This window comes from Phaenicophaeus curvirostris, chromosome 1, assembly GCF_032191515.1.
Source record: "Phaenicophaeus curvirostris isolate KB17595 chromosome 1, BPBGC_Pcur_1.0, whole genome shotgun sequence".
Taxonomy (NCBI): domain Eukaryota; kingdom Metazoa; phylum Chordata; class Aves; order Cuculiformes; family Cuculidae; genus Phaenicophaeus; species Phaenicophaeus curvirostris.
This window is the reverse complement of record NC_091392.1, coordinates 29,921,811-29,946,826: the sequence shown is the minus strand read 5'-3', so window position 1 is coordinate 29,946,826 and position 25,016 is coordinate 29,921,811. Positions and strand designations below refer to the sequence as shown.

General features: G+C 37.3%; 1 protein-coding gene across 33 annotated transcripts in view; it reads right to left on the bottom strand.

Annotated features, from left to right (window-relative positions):
• Positions 1-25,016, bottom strand: part of NRCAM (neuronal cell adhesion molecule) — a 153,257-nt gene that overhangs the window by 63,217 nt on the left and 65,024 nt on the right. For 21 of the 33 annotated variants that reach the window (XM_069851606.1, XM_069851614.1, XM_069851633.1 and 18 more), the window contains exons 3-6: positions 6,883-7,064; positions 4,656-4,673; positions 2,935-3,040; positions 34-230 (exon numbers count right to left, since the gene is read on the bottom strand). In XM_069851606.1, coding sequence (XP_069707707.1) covers positions 34-230; positions 2,935-3,040; positions 4,656-4,673; positions 6,883-6,973 — 412 coding nt within the window. In that variant the 5' untranslated portion in view covers positions 6,974-7,064. Of the gene's footprint in view, positions 1-33; positions 231-2,934; positions 3,041-4,655; positions 4,674-6,882; positions 7,065-25,016 lie in introns of those variants that run through there. The other 12 variants (XM_069851677.1, XM_069851711.1, XM_069851695.1 and 9 more) reach the window with 3 other exon arrangements.

Below are 25,016 nucleotides of genomic sequence, written 5' to 3'. Positions count from 1 at the left end.
TTACATTTCATGAATATTAAGAGCTTCACTTACTAGAAGGCCTTATAACAATATTGTTGGAAATGGCTGCTCCTCGTTCATTCCTTGCTGTACACTGGTATACTCCTTCATATGCTTCTGCCCTCCCACCATTCATAATATTTACGACAAGGGTCCCTGAATTTGGTTTCATTGTTACCAGTGCATCTTTATCTATATCAAAATGAGTTCCATTGCGTGTCCAGGAGAAGCTAACATAATAAAAACAAAAAGAAAAGTTTCTTCTTCAGTTGTATTTTGCAGATTGTGTGGAGAGAAAGAACAAAAAAGAAAATTTTAATAATACATGGTATTTGCTGTTTTTTCTTTAGCAGATAAATAATAATTGTTCCCAAACTAAATTAACTGATAAAGTAATAGAGCACTTTTTAATATAAGAAATCTGACAATACTTTAAGATAAAAACCTTGGCTGAACTCGAACAGGAGCCGTTTCATAGGCAATATTTTTTTAAAAAAACATACATTAAAAGATTCTGAAGTAAATTGTGTATGGGATAGAACTGATATTCTTTCTAATAAAGATGATACAGCAACATCTGCGAGAACTGATATTACTAAAGCTGCATTAGCATTTCCATTATAAAACCTATTGTTGAATGGATTTAAAAACCTGCCTTTAAAACCTGCTCTGGGCTGAAACGTGTCTTCTCAGGTCCCAGCAGGAGATCATTGCTTTTAATTGGTTTGGCCATTTTAAAGTTATGCAAGTGAATTAAAGACTGTGCGGTGAGTTTGATTTCTTCTCTCTATTCTCATGCAAACAATCATGATTCTTTAAATGAAATTTTGCAATCTGATAGCCCATGATTAACATAGGAAATTCATACTGGTGTTTCTCAAAGTAAGAGTTGTTTTGAAAAGTAGTCACTAAAAATGAAGGCTGCTAGAACTCATGAAAAAAAGTGAAAAAAAAAGCTAAGATTCACAGTCTGTGATTTATGCTACTGTAAATATTAATTTCTTGCTTACCCTTTCATAGTGGTCAAAAGTACAGTTACAAAGAGCTAGACCAATGCCTGTGCAGTGCTGAGCACTCACGCATTCAAATGCTGCACGCAGCAGTTTTTATACTTGTTACATTCAGTTTCATCTTAAACACAAACCCTATATATGCTTCCTGGTTAGAACACTTCCTAAAAGTATAAACTTATATGATACCAGAAAAGCTCAAATTACTCCGACAAAGCTCTAAGTGACTCCGACTGTGTGATGATCTTTGGAAGGTAGGACTGGACATGCTATTTGCACTTTGTGGTGGAATAGAGCAGAAGAACTGGATGTGACGAGCAGCGCTGCACCACATTGCAGTGGTTTAGGGAGGACTAGTGTGCATAGTGAATGAATAGCAAACCTGTTTCTTACGACCTTGCAGGTTAAGCTGCAGAATGCAGGGTTTCTGTAATCCTCTGCTACCAGTAACACTGAAGGATACAGGGAACTGTAATGTAGCTTCAAATGAGAGGTGGCAAATGTGGTACAAAATCCCTGAATTTGAGGCACAAGAAAGTCAGAATCTTTGCTGCTCAAGCTATAGGTAGCAGCACATCCATGAACTTTTATGCCAGCTGCTCCCACCAATAAGAAGTTACCATATTTTAACAAAAAATCCACCGTCTGAACTGATAAAGTTCATCTTCAGAGTTTTGAAGCAGCTCAAGTTCCAACATGCATTTGAAGTTCACCAGGACTGATGAACCAGTATAGCTATTGAAATAAATTATCTTTACATTTAAGAAAAACTAAGCACAAGGTTTCAATGCTCCTTAGAAAATTCTGCACTTAAATCCTGTCACTGCCTCTGTAATAGAGGAACAAAGTGAGACACAAGTTTGACAGGAAAGACAAGGCTGTACAGCAGCGTCTTGGCACACAACTCAGATACATCAGTCTCTCAGACAATGGTCTTGTTCTCTCAGGCAAATCTAACCCCCCAAAAAACATTCAAGAGAAATATCTGTAGAAGCAGTGTAGTTCTCCCAAAGCATACAATAATCATCTGATCCTCTTCATCAACAAATGGACTCTTGAGAATGGCACTGTGCCTGCTAAATTAATACACTGGTAAAAACAGCCGCTTTATGCCACTCCTATTGTTAACAGAATCCTAGAAAGGGTAGCAGCATCCTAGATAACCTCCATCTTCTCCATTCTGTGCCAAGCATGATGACCATGACCCCGAGGCAACCAAAAGGAATAATGTAGACCCCACCTGGTTATTCAGCAGTGGAACATTTAACGAGCTCTCTGTGTGTCTGAATGAACAGCCGCAGACTGACTTCACTAGTAAGTTGTAGCATAACACTACTGAGAGCAAAAGGATGCACATTTCTCTTCACAGTCTCTGAAACCAGAAGCAGTTCCTAGCAATGCCAGAACGCATCATGGCCTCATGCGGCTTTTTCCAGTGCAGGTACACATTATCTTGAAATGAGCTGTTTTCAAATATTTCAAGATACTGAAATGGGGCCTTAAAACGAAAGATGATCAGGGATCCGATATATACACAGGGTTACCATTTCTGCCAAAACCAAAACTTAAGGCTACTAAAAACACTTGGTAAATCAATGCTACTGATCATTAAAACTGATAAACATTATATAATGTTCTGACAATATGCTTATGTATTTCAAGATAAGCATTACATTTGAGGAGAAAAAAAATAACACAGTTGCCTGATAACTATGGAAAAGTCTAAACATCAAGTATGAGAAAAGTAAAATTTATGCTATTATCTGGTAGCTTTTTAAATTACAAAAGTAGGAGTGCATGCATATTTCTGAGTGTGCAAGCACATACATATGCATATATTTGTTAGTTTACAAAAGTTACACTATTTTCTCCAAGTTTTCCTATGCTGTTAGGCCAAAGAAAAGCAAAACAAAATGCTACTAACCTAGGAGGTGGCTTTCCTTTTGCTTCACACTGTATTACAATATTCTCTCGAGGGTCAACAATGTAATCTTTTGGAGATTGCTGAGTTATTGTAGGAGGTTGCAACACTTCATTATGGAATATAAGAAACGGAGAGGAATTTAACAATATTTTCAAAGTATAAGTGATACAGTTTTGTAAACAAAGATAGCAGAGCTGCAATTAGTAAACAAATCACTGACAGAAAGGTGGGATTGAAGTATCCTTTGCACTAGGAGGCTGAAGTCCTCTACTCTTGTAAATCAGTGTAGCTATACTAACATCCAATTGAGCTATACTGATTTACAGCCAATGAAGAACTTGGCCAAAAAATGTAACAAATACAATTTCCATATATCAGATTTCAACAGATTTTCACAGAACCAAAGGACACCTGAATTCTAACTTCACCATATCCTGAATGAAGACACATATCCACACAAAATGTTTTTTGCCACACAGAAGACGTTGCTTTGTATTTCTAAACATTTTATGCATTTTAAATTCTCTATGGGTGTAAACCTTTCACACATTTATTGTGCTCATCGTATTGAATTAATCTACAAAGCATGCTTTTAGGTGCTACTTTTCAGGAGTAAACAATGTGTTATAAGACAAAAAAATTACAAAAATAGTAACTACTTTCCAAATAGAGTAAACGTCAAGTACTTGTTCTTCTTAAAAAAACTAACTATACGTAATTGGTCTTGTGAATTGCCCTAGGAGAAAAAAACACTTTAAGATTTATAATTTTTCAAGTACTCTAGAACGAGTAGAACAAAAAAGAATTTATTCACCTGACAATGTAGCTGTTGCCTACCTATCTGAAATGATTTATAATCTGTTACCATTATCTATGCCATCCGTTTATAGTTCAGTGTCATCTAAAGGAATCAGTTTAACATCCTTGAACATCCCTGTCCAAATGTTGTAAATTGTCTGTCCAGCAATACACTTTGCTACTACTTCAGGCTAATTTCTAGCCACTTTACTAAAATTTTTCAATCATTAGCTAGCTATGTTCCCATACCTCACTCCAGCTAGTTAGAATTGTAAAACTGGCCTTTTTATTTTAAGTCTTCCCTAGCATCATACACTAAGTACTCTGTTGCCCTGAAAGAGGCAGCTGGACTGTAAAGCCCTACCCACAAGAAATAGCCAGGAAAAAAATCAAATCATGGAATCATAATGAGGTGTAGCAGCTAAGCAGAAGAGAACAGGCCATGCAGAGCTGGGTTTTGCTCCTGTTCCTCACTGCAGAGAGGAGAGTGCTTAAAAGAGGAAGGTGACATCTTTACATGATGATAATGACTCTTTGTGTATTACTTTCGAAAGGCACTTTGAATAGTCCTTTCCCTCTATTAGGCAGTTATGTAAGTACATATATTCCATTGAGTTTATTTTTTTATCAAATACATTTACTCCTGAAAGTAATAACAAAACATTGCTCGTGCTAATATTGTGTAAAGATTTTAATGCTCAGACAGCACACAATCAAATATCACACAATTAATTTGTTTAAAGTATCAGAACACTGGTTTATGTACAGTACTATTTTCTGAACACTGCATGCACAAAACGTCAAGCTACAGCAAACCAACTATGAACAAAATATCAGAATCACACATTTTTGGACTGCAAGTTCAATTTACAATCATTAATTTTCAGCAGCACACAGCCTAGTTTTTGTGGACAGGAACTTACATTCTTCTAGAAGTTTTGCTTTTATTCCCCCATCAGAATCAGCAGTTGAATGAACAAATGGAGATTAAAGAGAAACATTTGTTAGTTAAAGGAAAATTAGCATTTTTGAGAGGGAAGATAAGTATCTCTGACAAGTACATTGGTCACCATTAAAAAGAAAACTTAACACATTTAGCACTGTAACCCATGCAGTGATGCCTGAAATTCCAGCCTCTCTTTCCATCGTGTCAGATACTGCTACATTTATCTCAAAGTTCATGGTATAAAAAACTTCCTCGATGTGTTGACTTTTTAAGGGCAACCACGGTATATGGTTTTGGTCTTGCAAGGACACAAAACACTGGTACTGAGGAGACAGCAAATCAGAATTAACGGAGTTCACTGCCCTCATGCAGCAGTCAAAATCAATCCACCCATATGATCATGTGGAATAACAAAGAGAATGCTTCAGGCTGAAATTACTCTTACAAAGACAAAAGCACCTTTATTGCTTACTTCAAATGTTTTCCATAGAGGTCTCCTCATCAATAATGTTTTAGAGCAAGTCAAATTGCTTTTGGTCAGCTGTGTTGTCAGTCATCCCTTACCTTTTTTGAGACACTGATGAGCACAGGAACTGCTAACCTGGATGGTTCAACTAACCAAGTATGTTTTCACCACCAGGTCCCTGTGGTAGGTATGTAGGGAAGACCCAGAGAAAATATAAGTCCTTCTCTTGTGGTGCTCTCCCAGAGCCCATTCTAATCATTATTTATGAAAACAATAACATCATTATAGTTGTAATTTTGGTTAATATGTGGGTTTTTTTGGCTAAAATTTCAAGTATGACTTTATCAGACCTAACACACTTATTAAACATTATGTAGTACAGAACAAGCTAATTGAGAGTTACCATGATACATCTAAAAGGGCTACTCATTTGAGTCCATCCATGCATTTCTGGTTAATTTGACCTGAAGTGTTGCTCTATACAAAAGATATTAGAGGAGTGCACAATTCACATTAGTTGCAAAACTACAAGAAGGCTTTAAAATACTATTTATAGCCTGCAAAAATACTTAGGGAGAAAAACTAAGTTTAGAAAATAAGACATTCACTCCTCAAACTCTTAAAACCCTCTTTAAGCCAGTTTATTGCTCTATCTGTGATTCAGATACATTGATCCTGTTACAGAAATACAGGTCATTGGTTTGAGAGGCTTGTAAATATGCACAAGGAAAAAAAAAACCACCAAAGCAGGTGCAACGTATGTCAATGATTACTAAAGAAAAACATGCATTTATGGAAAGTAGGACGGTATCAAAACCATAGGAGTAAAGAAAGACATATGGATTAGAATCATAGGCAAATTTACTGCTGTATTAATCCATCAGTTTAACATCAGCCCTAATGTTCTCTTCTCTGGTAATTAGTTTAACAAATGAATAGACACTGTGAGGTACAACATGGTTCACTGAATGCTGAAAATGTGATCATGCTTATCTTAAGAAGGAAATAACCTGAAGCATAAATAATTTCATAAAATTAGCTACTAGGGCTATAAAATGCAGCAGCTACCATTGCTTTCTTTTCAGCATGGAGTGCTACCTTCAAAGTTCCCCACTAACACAGGCCTATATTAGACAAGAATTTCAAATCTTGGGATCCCTCCTCTTCTAGATGTTTCCTCACTAGTTAATGCTAGAGTTTTCTACTCAGCACTTAAAAGTTAAGATTTTACTTTCAAGTTAGGTACTGCACTCTTTTCAGGCACTGCTCAGGAAATCTAAGAGCCTAACTTATTCTTCTGGATCAAAAAGTAAGATGCTTCCAGTGTCTGAACTTCGGGCATTTGAATCTTCTGCTAGATCTTTTATCAGCTTCTGGAAACTTCTTACATGAAGATAAAGGTGACCACTTACAGTAAAAAGGCATCGTCCTGGGGTTTTCAGCAAATTGTCACTATGATCTTAAATTCATAAATAACTAGGTTTCTCAGTCTTTTTCATTTTCATCAAATAAAGTGCTCAATAAAGGCATGCCAAAGTGTGAGTATTCACGATAATCCTATGTAAACCCTTCTCAAGTGAACAATGTAAGTCATTTTACATGCACAGTTCTTGAAAATCTCCAGTGTAAAAATTTTATGTGTGAGCCAATGCTCCATGTTGGAGTTACCTTCATTTTCCTACAAAGAAATTGACTAATCTCCCATTATTCTGCATTTATGTAGCAGGTTAATACTTACAGTCAAGAGGTACATCCAATGCAGAAATCATTTGGCACAGAAAGAGGACTAAGGAAGCTTTGCTTGCAGCTATGTTCTTCTTTTTCAACATGATTTCAGGCTGTATTGAGTAAATCACTCTAGAAGAATGAAGTTCAACTTCATCAGACTAGGTAGCTTGGAATAGTTATGTAAATAAACACAAGAAACCTGGTAAATGAAAATAAGAGAATAACAGTATGCAGATACTACGGGGAGTTAAATGATCGCATGTGAATAATACTACGAAAAACCAGGAGTCTACATACTACATCCAGGGATCAAAGCTACACCATGTGCTCCAATGAAATCCAAGCAGAGATCCAGAAGTTCTTAGAACACTTAGATCACTACACTTTCCTAAGGAAGCTAGCAAACAACTCTTACAACCTTGCTGAATGGAAATACAAATGCCTCTTTTAAGAAGGATAAAGCATCAGTCCAGCTACTTAAAAACCAGTACATGCTAAAGATAATAGACCTCTGAAGTAGATTTAGGAGATTGAAGCTCTGAATTTCCACCAAGTCTCTCTTTCAAACATCCTGGAGTAAAAGTTGCAATGAAGCAGCCGCCTTGCAAATGTTAAATAAAGAGTTATTTGTGCGTCCCAAAGCTAGTTAAACCAGTCTATGCTAAGAATTTTCCTCAATCTTCAGGTTACAAAGGAAATTATATATTTTAATTGCTGCTGTAAATGGATTTTGTATAGTTTTCTGAGCAGAAACTGGAATTGGAAACCAGAACTTAGGTGTAGAGCTCAACCTCTTATTCTATTCTAGCATATCAAACTCTCCAATTCTTACTGTCACTACTTATAACACAAGTATTTATTTCAAGATACAAATACTCCGGCAAGTTTAGCTCCTAGAGACGTACTGCTCCTTGGAGCTCTTGGGAACTGATGACTGGGGCACCAGGTGAATCGGCAAATTGCTTATTCACATTCAAAGCTATCTACAGTACTGCATAACACAATGAGACAACTAAGTATTCATCATGGCAGATTAGAAAGATTACAAAATTCATCAGAAGATCTGCTTCCTAGAATTTGTATAAATATTTATACAAACTGGATCTGCAGAAACAGACAAGATGGCAAGCCTATCCCCAAAATACCCAGAAAGAGTTTAAGTAAGTCCTACAGCAGGGAAGCATGACAATTACTCAGAAGTTCCTATAAAAGTAAACTGAACTTTCTTAAATTTTAAATGAGCACCCTAAAGGGCCAGAGGTTTAGCTGGGGAAGGGAAGAACTGTTTCTCCCATCCCACTTTTGGCATGTATAGTTACCTATGTTTCTGCTGCAGTGAGTAACGGAAAGGAGAAAAGCTTCGCTTGAGAGCACCTGAGGCCACTCTACTACATTTCCTGCAATTAAGTGCTTTCCAGAAGAGCTGATTTTGTTCCATCAACCACAGCTGCTTGTTCTCCAGTAAAACTAGGTTCTTGCACACTGTTCTTCTGATTTTTATGTCATCTCCTCATTACAGCACTGCTGAAATTAAGACGGTGCTCTCTCTGCACAATGTGTTTGACCCAGGATTTACAGGATACTCTTTGATGTATTCTAGAAGTGAACCTTGATTCTCTATTGTTTCTTCTCTAAGCAAAATTTCACTTCTTACAAAACCCTGACAACCTCATTACCGACTTTATTGTCTTGTTCTTTCACCATGTAAAATGAGTATTGCAGTGATTTGAGAGTATTTTAAAATTAAATTGCATTCCCTTTGAACAAGTACAAATGATTATGCAAGCAGTGGTGAATCAGGCATGTACAATTAATATGATTGTGAAAATAATACCCTTGAGAAAATGCCTCACATTGTCTACCTCTGCTATTGCAATGTTCCAGTAGGATACCACTGAGTCTACTGCTGAGATGTTTGGATATAATATAGGAATTCAACAAGCAGCGGGAATTATAAAGCTGAGCTCGCACACCATTGTTTTCTTCAGAGAAGCAATGTGCTCTAGTGGTCTGTGATAGAACATATTTAACTGAAAATGATTTTAGGTTTGTCAGCACAACTGGCTGCTCTCATTGAATATATTCAGGATTAAATCTGACATAATTTAGTATGAATACAAATGCTGCTGAGTAGAACTAAACATTGCTTTGACACAATATTATCTGCTACAAAACAAGGCCAGGCCTCTAAATGCAGATAAAAGTAAAGGCTTCAATCTCAAAACTTGAAATATTTATACAGCAGATTGCCTTCTCCTCCAGATAATTTAAGATCTACCATAACTCAGACATTTTGTCCAACCCTTTTCATAGGAGAACATATACGTTTTGACAGATCATTCAGAAGTTGATTCACAGACTTATGCAAAATAAGATTCTCTATAACTATATACCTCTTAGGTACATAACAAAATATCACTTATATCATTTCCTGTTCTTCTTGCCAAGATGCTGATTGTGAGTAAAAACACAGAGTAAAGATTGATGCTGTGGTGTAGCAAACAGGAGTGAATATAAATATGAATGCGTAAGAAATTTATAATAATATTTCATCATAAAGTATAACATCAGATTTCAAAGGGCTTTTTACATACGACAAAAGGACAAGGATCAAGTGAGAGACATCCACTTCCTTTTTTTCTCTTTTATTTAAAAAGAAAGATATCACTGCTTTGGACAGATGAGCTACAGAAAGACATGACTGGAAGAATGAAAACACCAGTGAGCTGCACAGAACAGTTTGGTGCCAGTGATCTCCTCACTCTGACTCATGTTTGGATGCTTTTGGCCATCAACCACAAAACCAAAGATTTTCAAAACATTGAAGGAGCTAGTAAAAACAGCTTGCACATAAAGGGATCATTTGGGAGGCAGAATCCAAGATTCCTTTTCATACCATAAATCAAACAGGACAGGGACCTTCTTGATTTTAAGAGCTTAATAACAAATGAATCACAGAAACATCGAATAATTTGGTTGGAAAGGACCCTTAAGATCAAGTCCAACCATAAACCTAGCACTGCCAAGTCTACCACTAAACCATGTCCCTAAGCACCACAACTTTTAAATACTTCCAGGGATGGTGACTCAACCACTTTCCTGGGCAGTCTGTTCCAGTGCTTCATCCCTCTTTCAGTAAAGAATTTTTTTCTAATATCCAATCTAAACCTCCCCTGGTGCAACTTGAAACCATTTCCTCGTGTCCTATCACTTGTTATCTGGGAGAAGAGACCAGTACCCACCTCACTACAACCTCCTTTCAGGCAGTCATAGAGAGCAATAAGGTCACCCCTGAGCCTCCTCTGGCCAGGCTAAACAATCTGAGTTCCCTCAGCCACTTCTCATAAGACTTATTCTCCATGCTCTTCATCAGCTTTGTTGCCCTCTTCTGGACACGCTCAAGCAGCTCAGTATTTTTCTTTTACTGAGGGGCCCAGAACTGAAGTGTTCTATTACTCGTTACTTGGGAGAAGAAACTGAAACACGATGACTTAACATCCTTTCCCTCTGAAGGAAGTGTCCATACTACCTACGGACCATGCTACTCTCTGAATCACGTCTAGGCATCGTCTGGGAGATTATGGTTGGCTCAAGTCAGGGAGAGTGTTAACAATTACACAGTATAAATGATTGCAGAATGCACATAATATGGTATATCTTGCTATACTACAGCAGTACTGAGTATTAGTAATTTCCAATTGTGTTATTTATAGACAGACACACTTTCAATGGACATTTCAAAACTTAATCAACCAAGGCTCCAGCTCACAGAGGGAACCTGTTTTTCCTCTAGCTATCTTCAACATAAGCACAGAGCATCTTTGATTCCCTTGCAAGTGCAGCTGCAGTATTTCTTTAGTAGGTTGTAAGAGGTATAAGTGAGTGTATTTACTGAAATTCAGACCAGTACAAAGTTAAATAAAGTATTTTCTAAACGTAATATTGTTCTAGAGTTCTGGTGCATCAATTGATGATGCATTTCTACTCAATTACGATTTTAAGACAAAAAGTTCTCTATGAACGTGAATTGAAATCAAGGTTAGTCTTAGAAATGTGAAAGGGTTATAAAACTGCAAGCAAGAACAACTGAAATACTTCATACGCATTAGGAAAAAAAAACCCCACATTCTCTTCTATACTTAGTCATTATTAAATTAAAGGAGAACAAGTTATACACCACAAATGAGAGGAAAATTACCTCTGAGCAAAACCCCTCCTATACTTCATTTATCGAATACCTGTGTTTTTTCTTACAGGGAAAGACCTATATAATCAGAATATAAGAAAAATAAACAGTTTTCCAGGAAATCTTTTTCAAAGCAACATTACATAAAGCTCCAAAGAAACATGAAGAGCAATTTAAATCAGGTAAATGGATTTAATCATTTTATGAAAAGAGTGATGAAAATGCACGATACATAATAAACAATATTTTATTTCATATTTTTAACAGATAAAAAGAACAAAACAATTGTTTTTGAGGACAGCTACAGTACACTTATTCCTTAATGACAGATCTTTATAGGGCTTCTATATTCTATACAACTGTGATAACTATGCAAGTATCAATAAGGTGATTTAAAATATTTTTTACAACTAGTTTCAAATTTCACACTTGTTTTTTTGGCTTATCTAGCATTTGGAGTAAAAGATAACATTAAAAATTCCAAATAGAAACAATTATTTCTCTTAAAATTTTTCAGATAGAAACAGGTAACAATGCACTTGGTGTTATATAGCCTAAGTGGCATGGACACAGTAGTACTTAATAGAAACAATGCTGTTTAGATATTGCTTTCATTCTAGCTATTTTTATGGAGGCAGCATGTCTTAATAGACTAAATATCCATGTATGTGTCCTATTCAAAATTCCATTGTTGAAAAATGTTCTAGTGAATTCAACTGGTTTGCTTTCCCTATCCACCGCTTACCTATTAGAAGTAAATTGTCCAAGGCTCTACTTACACGTATGTGGTCTTAATCTACTTACCACAGGACACAGAATTCTGGGGTGGCTGAACACAGGTATACATAAGAAATTATTTCTAAAATTTTCCAAAATACACCAAATTAGATCTATTTCTAATCCTCTAGAAGTCTGGAAAACACCACATTGCTTTCCTCCAAATTAGTGATTTGTCACCGTCCACTGTAGATATATTATTTAAAGTCATCAAATCATCTTTTCTGACCTCCTGTGTATGAAGCTTAAGTGTGCTGCTTTGGCTCTGGCTACACTGTATGTGCTATGGGGATATCCACGCAAAGAAGACTTGATGAAGAATAAACTATGCAGACAGAACTCTTTAATCATTACTCTTTTGGCTCTGATACCATACATCATCATTCACAATGGTCTCCTTCCTCCTCATCACCTAAGCACAATTTCTAGTCTTTCTACTCTCATCCTTTATTTTCTAAGCATAGCTTTCTAGCTTCCTTTTTTTCTACATGGATTATTTGCATCTTTCCATACTAAAACAAAAAAAAAATGGCTCACTCAGTCACTTCAATCTCTCTTAACAACTGCCTTGTCTTCAGGGCTATTGTTGTCCTGCCAATTTTCAGAGCACCTGTTAATTTCAAAGTGTAAAATTACAGCTGATAAAGTCAAGAAAGAAAATGTTAATATTATTGCCTTTTACATTGCTCCCCATGAGAACACTGGGAAAGCCACTTAGTCCTTGAAGTTCTTTTATTGACAATCCTACACTAAGACCTGCTAGCCAGTCTGTTACTCTTTCAAGTCTGATCTGTTTCATTACATAGTTCAGTTTATGTTTTTATTAATTGGTTTCACATGGCAGTAAGTCAAATACTTTTCAAAGTTTATTACATTGACAGTATCATCTTATCCAATTTGCAATTTTATCAAATATTAAAACATTAAAATCAAGGCGGTTTTGTCAATCATTTGTTTCACAAGCTGTACTTCCCATGAAACTATGTTGAGCAGAATTAATTTTACTGCTGGCCTTTAATTCCCTACCGGCTGAATCCCCAATCAGCTTTTTCCATATGTTCACTGTGATTTATATCAGGCTATATTTACCCTGCTCAATCTGCTTGTCTGTTCTGAATCTGCGCAGAACATCAGCTTTCTGGCAGTCTTAAGGAACATATTAAAAATGAAAACTGTGAACCAGAAATGTCCCCTGCTGGCTCCTCCAGAACACACAAGTAGACCCACTGCATCTAGACCTGCTGACTAAAAATATGTATCTTCAAAATATATTATTTAATAACTATTAATAGTTACTATGACTGAAAAAGCTTTCAACCCCAACATAATGCAACATACTTTTTCTTCCATTTCATCATGTTTCTTGCAATAATAAATCAACAGCAAAATAAGAAAACGATCGTGAAGTAGCACACAAAACAGTGCTAATCCTGTTTCTGTTCTGTCCTATGGAAATAAAACCAATATTTATCTGCTTGTCTCCACCACGGCAATGGCCAACACATCTGCCATGCAAACAGAAACTCTTTCACGCAAGCATCCCTACTGACTGTGCATCTGTACAGCCCCATCTCAATGAGGTCCAATGGCTTCTAGCGTAACTTCAGTATCAGCTACAGAACTAACACTGTCAAACAGCTTCACTTTGCATCACTACTGAATTGCACTTAGACGCATTCATCTGACACCCACGCAGCTGATGCAGCTTTGCACGAGGTTGAGTCCTCTGGTCCAGGCAGGACTGAGCAGGGTCCTACAAGGGCATGAATGCTGAGGGTCTACCTTATCATAGTCAACAGCAGATCAGTCCTTTAACAGTGTTTTATTAGGGCAGGTGGGGGTATAAATGAAGATATGTCTATTCGGGTAATGCTGTAAGACATCCTTTCTCCAGCAGCCAGTTGCCCATTGAATAGAAGATGGGGGAAACTCCTAGGTTTTCAGGTTAGCTTTGATCCTTTCCACTTTGAATAAAGGCATAGGCTACCTAGATCTTGTTTAGTTTATTCGTTTATGGGGCTTTGTGGAGTTTTTTAAAATTTTCTTCTCTCCAATTTTTTTTCCCTTTTTCTTTTGGGAGTCTTTAGTATTGTTCTTCCCTGAACAATATAAAATGTTATAGCTGCTAAATGCTGCTCATTAGTAAATCACGATCAGCACTGAAATACAGCTAGAATAGTGAGGATGTAGGTCCTTAAAAATTCCACTCAGCAGTCTTATTTCAGCTGTCTGCCACATCCTAGGAGTGCCCAAAAATGTAAGGTAAAAAAGTCAACCAAATACCGAGTTCAAATCTCTAATTAAGACCTGCAGGTAGGCCCGTGAACTCAGTCATGATCCAAAGACTCAAATCTTCTCGAGAGCAGCCACTCCAACTTCATTTTTAAAAGACTAGAGCAGGGCTGATCTGACTTTTTACAGTTCTCTTACCTAGTCCCTCAGGACCCATACTGGATTTGTCCCTTCTGAGGATTTAAAGAGAGGAGCACTTACTTTCTAGATCCTGCTCAGATTAAATTATAAGCTGCTTTGGCTGGGGCGATTACATACGTGGCAGAACAAAGCTGTGGATAGCTCTCGAACACAGAGGTAAGCCTAATAAGCCTGGCAAGTTTGGATGCCTCCAGAGTCAAATTAGCTGCTCAACAGCATTTTTGGACTGCAGATCTAAACTCGGACATCTCAGTCTTGCTTGGGTGCTTTCTGGCGTTCTAAATTCTTCAGTGGATTCAATCTTTTTCACTTTTTTTTACCTTCTCACTTAAAACAGAAGATGGAATGTGGCACAGAAATAATGGTTTAGTGCTGTTTATTTCAGTAGCCCTTTAAAGTAATTATAGCCTGAACAAATACACTTAATCTCTTAAACATATACATGCTTTGCTGTCTGTCAGAGACTTGACTGAAGTACTTGAATTGAGGGCAGCTTTGTAAACCTGCTAAAGACTATGGCTTTACACAGGAGGAAGTAAAAACATAACCTTACCTGGGTTTAGAGAGATATGGTTTGGCTTGGAGCTAATCACTAAATATGATGATCAAGGAGAGGGAAAAATCATAGAATCATAGAATCACCAGGCTGGAAAAGACCCATCGGATCATTGAGTCCAACCATTCCTATCAAATACTAAACCATGACCCTCAGCACCTTGTCTACCCATCCCTTAAACACCTCCAGGGAAGGTGACTCAACCACCTCCCTGGGCAGCCTCTGCCAGTGCTCAATGACCCTTTCTGTAAAGAATTTTTTCCTGATGTCAAGCCTGAACCTCCCCTGGTGGAGCTTGAGGCCATTCCCTCTCATCCTGTCCCCTGTCACTTGGGAGAAGAGCCCAGCTCTCTCCTCTCCACAGTTTCATTATTAAATCTATCAGTGAATTAGAAATGATATAGAGTGAGTGAGGGAAAGAAAATACATTCTTACAGCACCTGGATGTTAAAAAAAGGTACTCACACAGTATTCATAGAATCATAGAATCACCAGGTTGAAAGAGACCCACTGGATCATCGAGTCCAACCATTCCTATCAAACACTAAACCATGCCCCTCAGTGCCTCGTCCACCCGTGCCTTAAACACCTCCAGGGAAGGTGAATCAACCATCTCCCTGGGCAGCCTGTTCCAGTGCCCAATGACCCTTTCTGTGAAAAATTTTTTCCTAATGTCCAGCCTAAATCTCCCCTGGCGGAGCTTGAGGCCATTCCCTCTTGTCCTGTCCCCCGTCACTTGGGAGAAGAGGCCAGCTCCCTCCTCTCTACAACCTCCTTTCAGGTAGTTGTAGAGAGCAATGAGGTCACCCCTCAGCCTCCTCTTCTCCAGGATAAACAACACCAGCTCACTCAGCCGTTCCTCATAAGGCCTGTTCTCCAGCCCCCTCACCAGCTTTGTTGCTCTTCTCTGGACACGCTCCATTATTATATCTCTTTAGGCTATGCTTTAACATATTTAGAAGCATGCAAATGATCAAATTGCTCATTAAGTCCACTTTCAGAAGATTCAATTCAGACTGAATTTCAACAAGACAAAGGTTGCCAAGTATCCCATCTCTTTCCCTCTAAAAGGTTTTGCAATAGAGCAAAAAATGCTTATGACAAAAATAATGATCATCATCAGACTATTGCAGCCATAACATACTGTGAAACAGAATCAGAAGGAAAACTGCAGTGTGAGCACAAGGAAAATGCAGCATCATCCTGAGTGAAGAATCTCAATTCAATGAGTGTAGAGTATAGTTATTTCCTTGTAAATATGCAAAAGGGACGCTCAGCTGAAATTATCCCTGAAATATTAATTTCTTTACCCAGGAGTTATGATGAAAGTGATTTTTTTTCCGTATTTTGACTTTTTTTAACCCACCAGAACTCAGATCAGGGGCTTCAGAGAGTTCACTTAGGAAAAGGTAGCAAATTCTGTATTACTCTGGTTAATTACCTTTTTTATATCCCTAAAGCTAAACCCAAAACCACTATCTGTCCAGAAGTATTCCTGAAGTCCTAGAGATGTTCTTGTGGAAAGCATACTGTGCAAAAGAGCGCATTCTGATTCAAAGACAGGAAACTCCTCCCTTTGGGAAATAGAGCAGAAACCACTAATATTAGAATGAAATGCCAGAATAGTTATGGTAGGGAGGAGGTCACTCAGAATAGGGACAGTGCCAGAAATCAGGGACTAAGGCATTCTGTCAGATATAAAATCCTAACAAGTACACGAACAAAAGAGGGTAAACAGTGCCGAGGGAACAAACTGTACAAACTCCAGCTAGCAGCCTTGGTTAGATTTTTTGGAGATGGGGGTTTGGTTTGGCCATCTATGTGCAACATCTACTTAACAGGCAAAAGCTAGCATGTTTGTTAGTTTAATTTTAATTAATTCTGTTTAAGGAGTTACAACTACATCTGTTAGCGTCTGCCTACCATTAAAAAATGAAATAAACCAAGAGTCTAGATGCAAACACTTCTACACTTTAGAAATATCCCTGGCCTTTCTGAAAGTGCTGATGATGTTCACAATGATTATAGCTGAAAAAAACAGGTCTGTTTTTATATAACAGTAATTAATGCTTTAAATAACAGTAATTCACTGCATGTTGCTGTCACTGAGCACTGACTTGCTTGGTTGGCTCTTGAGAAAGCAAATGAGACTGGGGTCTGCCCTCAAAAGCTCACCAGCACAACACAGGTAGATTCTTCTGGGGTTTCTCCCACTGTAAATGAGTAGGGCACAGAGCTGTCTGGATGCCTATAAATATTTAAAGGCATTAAGGTTGGAATTACATGTTAAAATTCAAAATCACATGTAGAGAAATTGAAAGTATTCAACATAATATTAACATGGAAACAGGATATTAATTTTCCAGTAGTGCTGAAAGCCACAATCTGGGAGACAGCATGGTGAAAAGAAGGACCCAGTAAGAGCCTAGTGGTTTGCACATGAGTATTTGCTACAGCTCTGCTCCCTTCTACAGTGAATTCACAGTGATGGATTATTTCACTATAGATTTCACCTTTAAACAAAAGTTACAAGAGCATTACAGATAATTCACAGAAAGAGTCATAGAATCATAAGGTTGGAAAAGACCTTTGAGATTATCAAGTCCAACCGTACCCGTCTACTACTACATCATATCCCTAAGCACTTCGTCTACCTGTCTTTTAATTACCTCCAGGGACTGTGACCCAGTCACCTCCTTGGGCAGCCTGTTCCAGTGCTTGATAACCCTCTCAGTGAAGAAGTTTTTCCCGGTGTTCAGTCTGAACCTCCCCTGATGCAACTTGAGGCCATTCCCTCTCGTCCTATTACCTGTCACTTGGGAGAAAAGACCAACATCCACCTCTCTACAACCTCCTTTCCAGTAGTTGTAGAGAGCAATAAGGTCTCCCCTCAGCCTCCTCTTCTCTAGGCTAAACAATTCCAGCTCCTTCAGCTGCTCGTCCCAAGACTTGTTCTCCAGCCCCTTTACCAGCTTCGTTGCCCTTCTCTGGACTCGCTCCAGCAACTCCATGTCTTTCTTGTAGCAAGGGGCCCAATACTGAACACAGGACTCAAGGTGCAGCCCCACCAGTGCCGAGCACAGGGGCACAATCACTTTCCTGGTCCTGCTGGCCACACTGTTTCTGATACAAACCAACATGCTATTGGCCTCCTTGGCCACCTGGGCACACTGCTGGCTCTCAGCCAATGCCCGCACGTCCTTCTCTACCAGGCAGCTTTCAAGCCACTCCTCCTCAAGCCTGCAGTGCTGCACAGGATTCTTGTGTCCCAAGTGCAGGATGCCACCAATTCAGAACCCTTTGAAGAGCTTCCCTGCCCTCAAGCAAATTGACGCTTCCTCCCAGGTTAGTGTCACCTGAAAACTTACTAAGGGTACATTCAATCCCCTCATCCAGGTCATTGATAAAGATATTGGACAGAACTGGATCCAGCACTGAGCCCTGGGGGACACCACTTGTGACCAGTCTCCAACTGGATTTAACTACATTTCCCATGACACTTTGGGCCTGGCCATCCAGACAGTTTTTAACCCAGCAGAGGGTTTGCCTGTCCAGGCCAGTGGAAGCCAGTTTCTCAAGTAGAATATTGTGAGAAACAGTGTCAAAGGCTTTACTTTGAAACAAGGGAAAGGTGAAAAACCAATATTACTGTTATTATGAAATATTTTAAAGGGCTTCAGACACATTGTGGATCCACTATGGATCTATCACAAGGCAAATTCCAGAAAATCTGAATCATACAGAGGGGCTACAGCTCAGATTGGTGCGACTCTGTCACCACTGCGACCTCTGACTCTGAAGTATAAATAACGGGTACCCTCCTCCTCATTAGTTGATTATATTGCCAGCTGGACGTAACTGTTAAGGGTTTTAGTTCAAGAGCAGGAAAAGCGCCTTGGATGAAACTGCCAGAAGCAAAGATGACATTTTGGATGAACCAGCATTTCACCTGTTATTACTTCCCCCCAGAATATACTGTTACCTACAACTACTGCATTCATTCCATTTATTACTATATTTCCCTTCCTTTTTTTTTTTCTTAAAAAAGCCAGTTTTAACACCATTGACTGTTAAACCTCATCTGTCTAAATACACAAATGAGTAGACCCAATGTTAATATTTTAGTGTGACAATTTCAAACAACCGATAAAATGCAATAAAATTCATACTTTTAGGATTAATCCCTCATTTTGCTGGTGTTATTCAACCAGATCTGCCACTGGCTGCTTTTGAACTTGGCTTGATTAATAGTCTTAAGGTTTGTTCTATAACCTTTACTGCTGCTGCTTCTGTTAAATCGCAGTCCCCCAGCCATTTCCTTCTATCTGGATTATCAAAATAATAAAAAAAAGTAATTAAAAATATAAAGGAAAGGCTTATTTTTCTATGTTTCACATTTATGGAAAATGTCTCTGCTGTTATGATGTTAAAGTATTAATATGGCTTTTTAATAGAATGCATTTTTATTTTATTGTATCAAAAACAAAACCCTGTAGCTTAATTCTCACAGTAAACCTTGCACTTCAGAGTTTTAAAATACCATTATCAAACCGAAACCTTCTAAATGAGTTGTGCTAACCTACATTTTCATGCTGTTGCCCTTTAATTTGAAATATATTTTATATGTTAAGATTATTTTCAATTTTCTGTTTAAAAGAATCAAAGAAGGCACTTAACACCACTAAAATGACATAATTTTAGGTGCAATTTAAGCAAGCAGCAATAGGACAAAGCCAATAACTAAAGCCTGAGTGAGCTTTTTCATACAAATCATTAATTCAAACCTTTAGGGTAAAAAAAGCTCATTTATTCATCAAGAAGTTAATCCAGTATGTTGCTTAACTAGGAAATAGCTTTTCCTGCATTTTTTGTCATTGTATGCTATTCATTAATGAAACAAAAAAAAACTTACCCAGGACTGCATATCTACTCTGTAAATAAGACACTACACTTTGATGTAAAAATTTACATTGTTCACAGATTCATTTGAATTGCACATTCACAAATTACCTCCAAGGAGATAAAAGAAATTTCTTTTATTCTGCTACATTCACTACTGTTTTCTTTGGTTTGTTACAAGTAATTTATCCTTTAAACCAAGATCTCAAATGTAAACAGCACACATTGCAATAACAGTATTTTTTTTTGGTGTTTAAACTGAGCTCAGTGCAGTTCTCCACAGTTGCACCAATAGATGAGGAAAAACTTTTTTTCCATTTAATGTGCTCTTTTCAAAAAGTCTGCTTTCTCATTAAATTAATACTACTCTAAGCATATATGATATCCCCACGCAAAATTAATAACAATATTGAACTAAAGAAACATTCTTCAAGGTAAAGGGAAAAATAGCATTGCCAGAGGAAAACATATTATGAAATACCAAAATAACTACAAAAAAATCTTTCTGAAATTTTGCTGATAGTACTGCAAAAGCATTTTATTACATAATTTGAAATCCAGACTCTGTTTTGGTACCAGCAGACTAATAATCATATTATTGTATCCACACTAGACAATGACCACATTTAATCATTCAAAAATAAAAATAGCTTATTAACATACATCCATATATAATATATGATTTGTATCACACAATGAGGCATCCAAAGAAACATCCACCTTTTATGACAATAAATCTAGGCACAGAAACAAGGCAGCATGATTTCAGCCTACAGCTGAACTCTCATTCTCATGACAAGACACTATTTTATAATTATGCAAATATTTCATTTCCAAACTACCTTTTTTTTCTTAAGTCAGGTTATTCACTAAAATTCTAGACACAAACAAAAAACGAAAAATAAATTTCTCTCCAAAAGTGTGTCTACACTCAACAGTAATTTCTCACAGCACAATTATTAGAAATTATTTCAGTATATTCTGCCAGATCTATTTTTTGCATAGCTGTAAAATCTAACGCCTATTTGTCATGCAGATGCAGTACCAACTATGAGCATTTGTGAAGGAAAAACGGCAAGAAACTATAAAAACAAAGGCAAAGCATTGAAAAATGAAAAGAAATAATATTCCTAATTAGCTTTAATTCCTTTAAGCATTTGGCTACACTTTCTAGTTTTTATTAATTATCTTACTCTTCGAGGTAATTTTCAGTCAATCCAGTCATAGTCAGAATAACAGTGTATCAAGGCACTTGTCAGTCAGACCCCTCTCTTTGCACATCTTAAAATATTGATCCCTCAAAGCAAACACAAAGGACTGCTTACTTGACTCTCAAGCAACACCTGCAGGTGATACAGCCATATTAGCATAATACCGTTCTGGATTTCAACATATAAAGAATGCAAAATTGCTGTAAATTAACATTAAAGGCTAAAATTACTTTCTCAGCCATGCTAATCTGAGAGAGATGCTGTTGTCCAAGGATTTTCAATTTTACATTAAATTGCCTTACTATTTATACACCACAGAAACCATAATATAACTAAAACCAGAGAGCGCTCTTTAATCTTTAATATAAAATTAAATTTTGCTGTTTTTTCAGTTTATCCAGAGACTTAAAACTGGGCTTTGTTGTAATCTTTTTAATCAAATGTTATTTTAATTGGGTCTGTAAGGACAAGTAGAAACTATGGCACCATTGGAAATAAACTAATTTTTGATCTCCTATTCTTATATCTCTGAAACCAGGCTGGTTTTTAGTCTCACTTCCCTGCAGGCGTTATTCCCTTGGGTTTCACAGCTTCAATTCCCAATTCAGATTTGCTCAGAAGAATAATGTATCTCAAACCAGTACTTGTGGAAACCCAGACTTGTGGAAACAGGGACATCTTACCAAATTTTCCATATGTTCTATGAGAAGAAGTTGAAGCCTAAAGTAGGGCTCCTGGGAAATGCTTCATTGGGTGTATTAATAGACCAAATGCAAAAGGCAATTCTACCCAGTGTGTAGGTTAATAATGTTTACGAGGGTTGCCACTGTGTGCATACACTACAAAATTAGAGTGCCTCCTTACAGAAAGCAGCAAGAAACCCTGGCAGGTCCTTAGACAATCAGTTGTAAATGTACTACATCTCACCCTGCTCTCTTCTAAGCATTCTTCCTTCTTGAAGACAGACAGATCCTACCTTTTTTTCCTTCCTAAAAGCTCTAAACTAGCTGCGTACCACCAGACTGGTGGAAGAGCTGTTCTCCATACTGCTTAGAGAGTAGCTATCTCTGAAGGCAGAGGGTAATGGGAAATAAAATTCATGAAGGAAAAAATCTTCAGGTGGACTCTGAGTAAGAACAGCCTACTTCATACTCAAGCACAAGCTTTGAGATGTGGCTTTTCTTACTGCTGGAACAATAAAATACTAAATTAATAATACTCTCTCACAGATGGCAGTTAAAATAGCCAAGATTGCCTGATAATACCAAACAGCAAAACTAGGGCAGCCCTCTCCAAGCCCTGATTCCTTCCTACCTTACCTGGAACTTGACTCAAGCTGTTTCACTGCAGAGATGTGATGAGTAGTTCATCATTTTCTAGTCTAAACTACAAGTTAAATTCATAACTATGTTCCATGATTAAGTTAGGTTCAATTTGTCTAGACAAGATTTAAATTTAAATGAACAGCTGAACTGTCCATCAAAATAAATTTATAGTAGCAAGCCAACTTTCACCTCTAAGTGCATGAAAACAGTGATTTTCATATCAAGTCTCAAGAATGTTATTTTGTTGTTATTAGGGGAGAGTGTTTAGTGTTCTTGGGTTTACTTTGGGTTTTCTGTCATTTGAGATCCTGGAGCAAACCTTTTGCACTGTATTTTAGGTGGAATTGGATCAAGTTCATGAAAGAGGTTATGTCACATTGGTTGCCTGTGCAGCAATCACCAGACAACAATAGCCAAGTAAACACTTGCAAGCTTCCTCTTCCAGAAGGAAAAAGCAGATAACAGGCATCAACATTTAATGCTTTTCCGTAGAGGACAGTAATACTTTTCTTATAACCCTGAACAGCTGAAATGGGAAACAGTCTCCATCTTCTTTAAGATTCACGTCTTAAGGCATTCTGGTTTTGAACCAACAGTGGAACAAAAAGGCAACAGACCTGTTTCCACCCATTATTATTTATTTTAAAATGCTACAAGTTCTCACAGTGCATCATAGGGATCTCTGCATTCACACTCATGTCTTGGTTTTCACTTCATAATTCATTCTGTATCAAGAGCTGTTTGCTGTAAAAAGGGCTTGCATGGAAGCATCCTCCACAAAATTATGGAGGGGGTAAAGATGAAGTAAGAGCTTTTCTCACTTTTCTTTAATCTTGATAATGGGTTCCAGCATTAGGCTAAGTCCAACAAATTACATGCACTTTGACATATAATGCTTGCTGATGGGTAGTTGCCAGGTAAGATAATAAAATCTCTGCTTAATTAAATTACATTCCTTTTCTCCACAATGGCTGACAGTCTTGGCTATTTTTAACATCACAAGAGGTATTCACATCAGTATATGCTGGGAAAAGTGTGATACACATTTTGTTTAATAAAAAAAGTCTACAATTTCCAGACATAAAACCAACAGCTGGCACGACCTAGACGCTCTGAACTTCACACACATGCTTTCTCACACGTTTAATGAAAGAGTTTACCTAAGTCACCACACTGGTTTAGCAGAGATATTGAATGTCATGGGGAAAACAGAAAGAGGAAGGAAAGACTCAACTCAAAGATACAAAAGGACGGAAGTATGGTTAAAACATTGTTTTCAACAAAAATTAACTGCTTCTAATGCATTTGGGTGAAGGCATCTGCACCAGGAAAAAAAAAAGCATGCAGTGAAAGCTGAGTTAACAAATACAATTAAACCTGAATTAACTTGACTGCTGAGTAGAAATGAAGACAGCCATAAAATTGCCTTTGCTACTTGCCTTCAGCAAGGACCCAGCTTCTTCATGTCCTTGTGATTCACACACATACTTGCTTTTTAAACTACTTTTCACTTCAGCATCCCATTCGCTGACTTTAACAGTACCTAATACCATTCAATCGCTTAACGCTTATAGCATTGAAAAAAGAAGAGATGTATTTGATTTTGAGGTAACTTGTTGGAAACTTTGTCTCACATTCAGCAACTTCAATATACACATGGTCTAACACTTTTACACATATTCAGGACAAGACATTGGATAAAACATGACACAGAGCTAGACCCTGAGCAGCAGACGACCAAGAGGTTAACCTAACAATGACAAGGAGATGCTAAATTTCTCTCTAACCACTGGACATTTCATTATGTCCTGAACAGGCTTTGATAGCTTCCTATCACATAAGTAATAATTACAAATTGTTCTACTTCATCTTAAACCTAATCTCATCTTTGAATTCCTCTTGCCTCTTGAACAGCAATGGAGATGATGCCTTAATGCTCAAAGATTTTGAATAGTTTGTTTCCCTCTTCCCTTCATAAAGGGAAGCTCTCTGGACATATCCTATTTGCTCATAGATGGTAACACTTTCAGGTTTAAATACATTCAATTAGCAATACACACACATACACATATGAAAACAATATTTAGTCTGTTCTGTGATAAATTAGAACTGCATTTCTCAACTTAATCAGAACGTGTTGCTTTGATGAGTAGTCTCCTTTAAAAAAGTACCCTGGGTATGCAGCGCCTGTGCTCACTTCTATCTCAAACACAGAACAACACAACAGAACTTTTCCATTTGCACAGCAGTTTGCAAATGATACAGAAATCATTAATTTATCTAAAAGTTATTAAAAAGGCAACTGAAAACTGAAAAAGGTATTTGTGGAAAAGGGGTGCAGACAAAGACAGGTACTTGACAGAACGTTTGTGAGGTTAATATAATACTCTGGAACGTGACACACAGGGAAAATTACCCCATGATTCTCCATTAAAACACACTGAACTGTATCAGAATTTTAAAACTATTTTTGCTTAATAATCAGTTGAACTGTGTGCCATGTTAAAGACAAGCTCATAGGGGAATAAAGACTCACTGGACATTCTGGTTACTAACTTTATTTCAACTGTTGGTATAATTTTAGGAAAAAAAAAATTCTCAAAGCTCTGTCAATACAGTAAAACAACAGAAACTCCAAATGCTGGCCAGGAGGCATCTTGGTGCTTAGATTATTCCAAAAAGGAGATTTTAAAAATGCATTTCATCACTTATAAGAGTCTAAAGTGACATTCTTTCAAAAATATATCAGATGCTGGT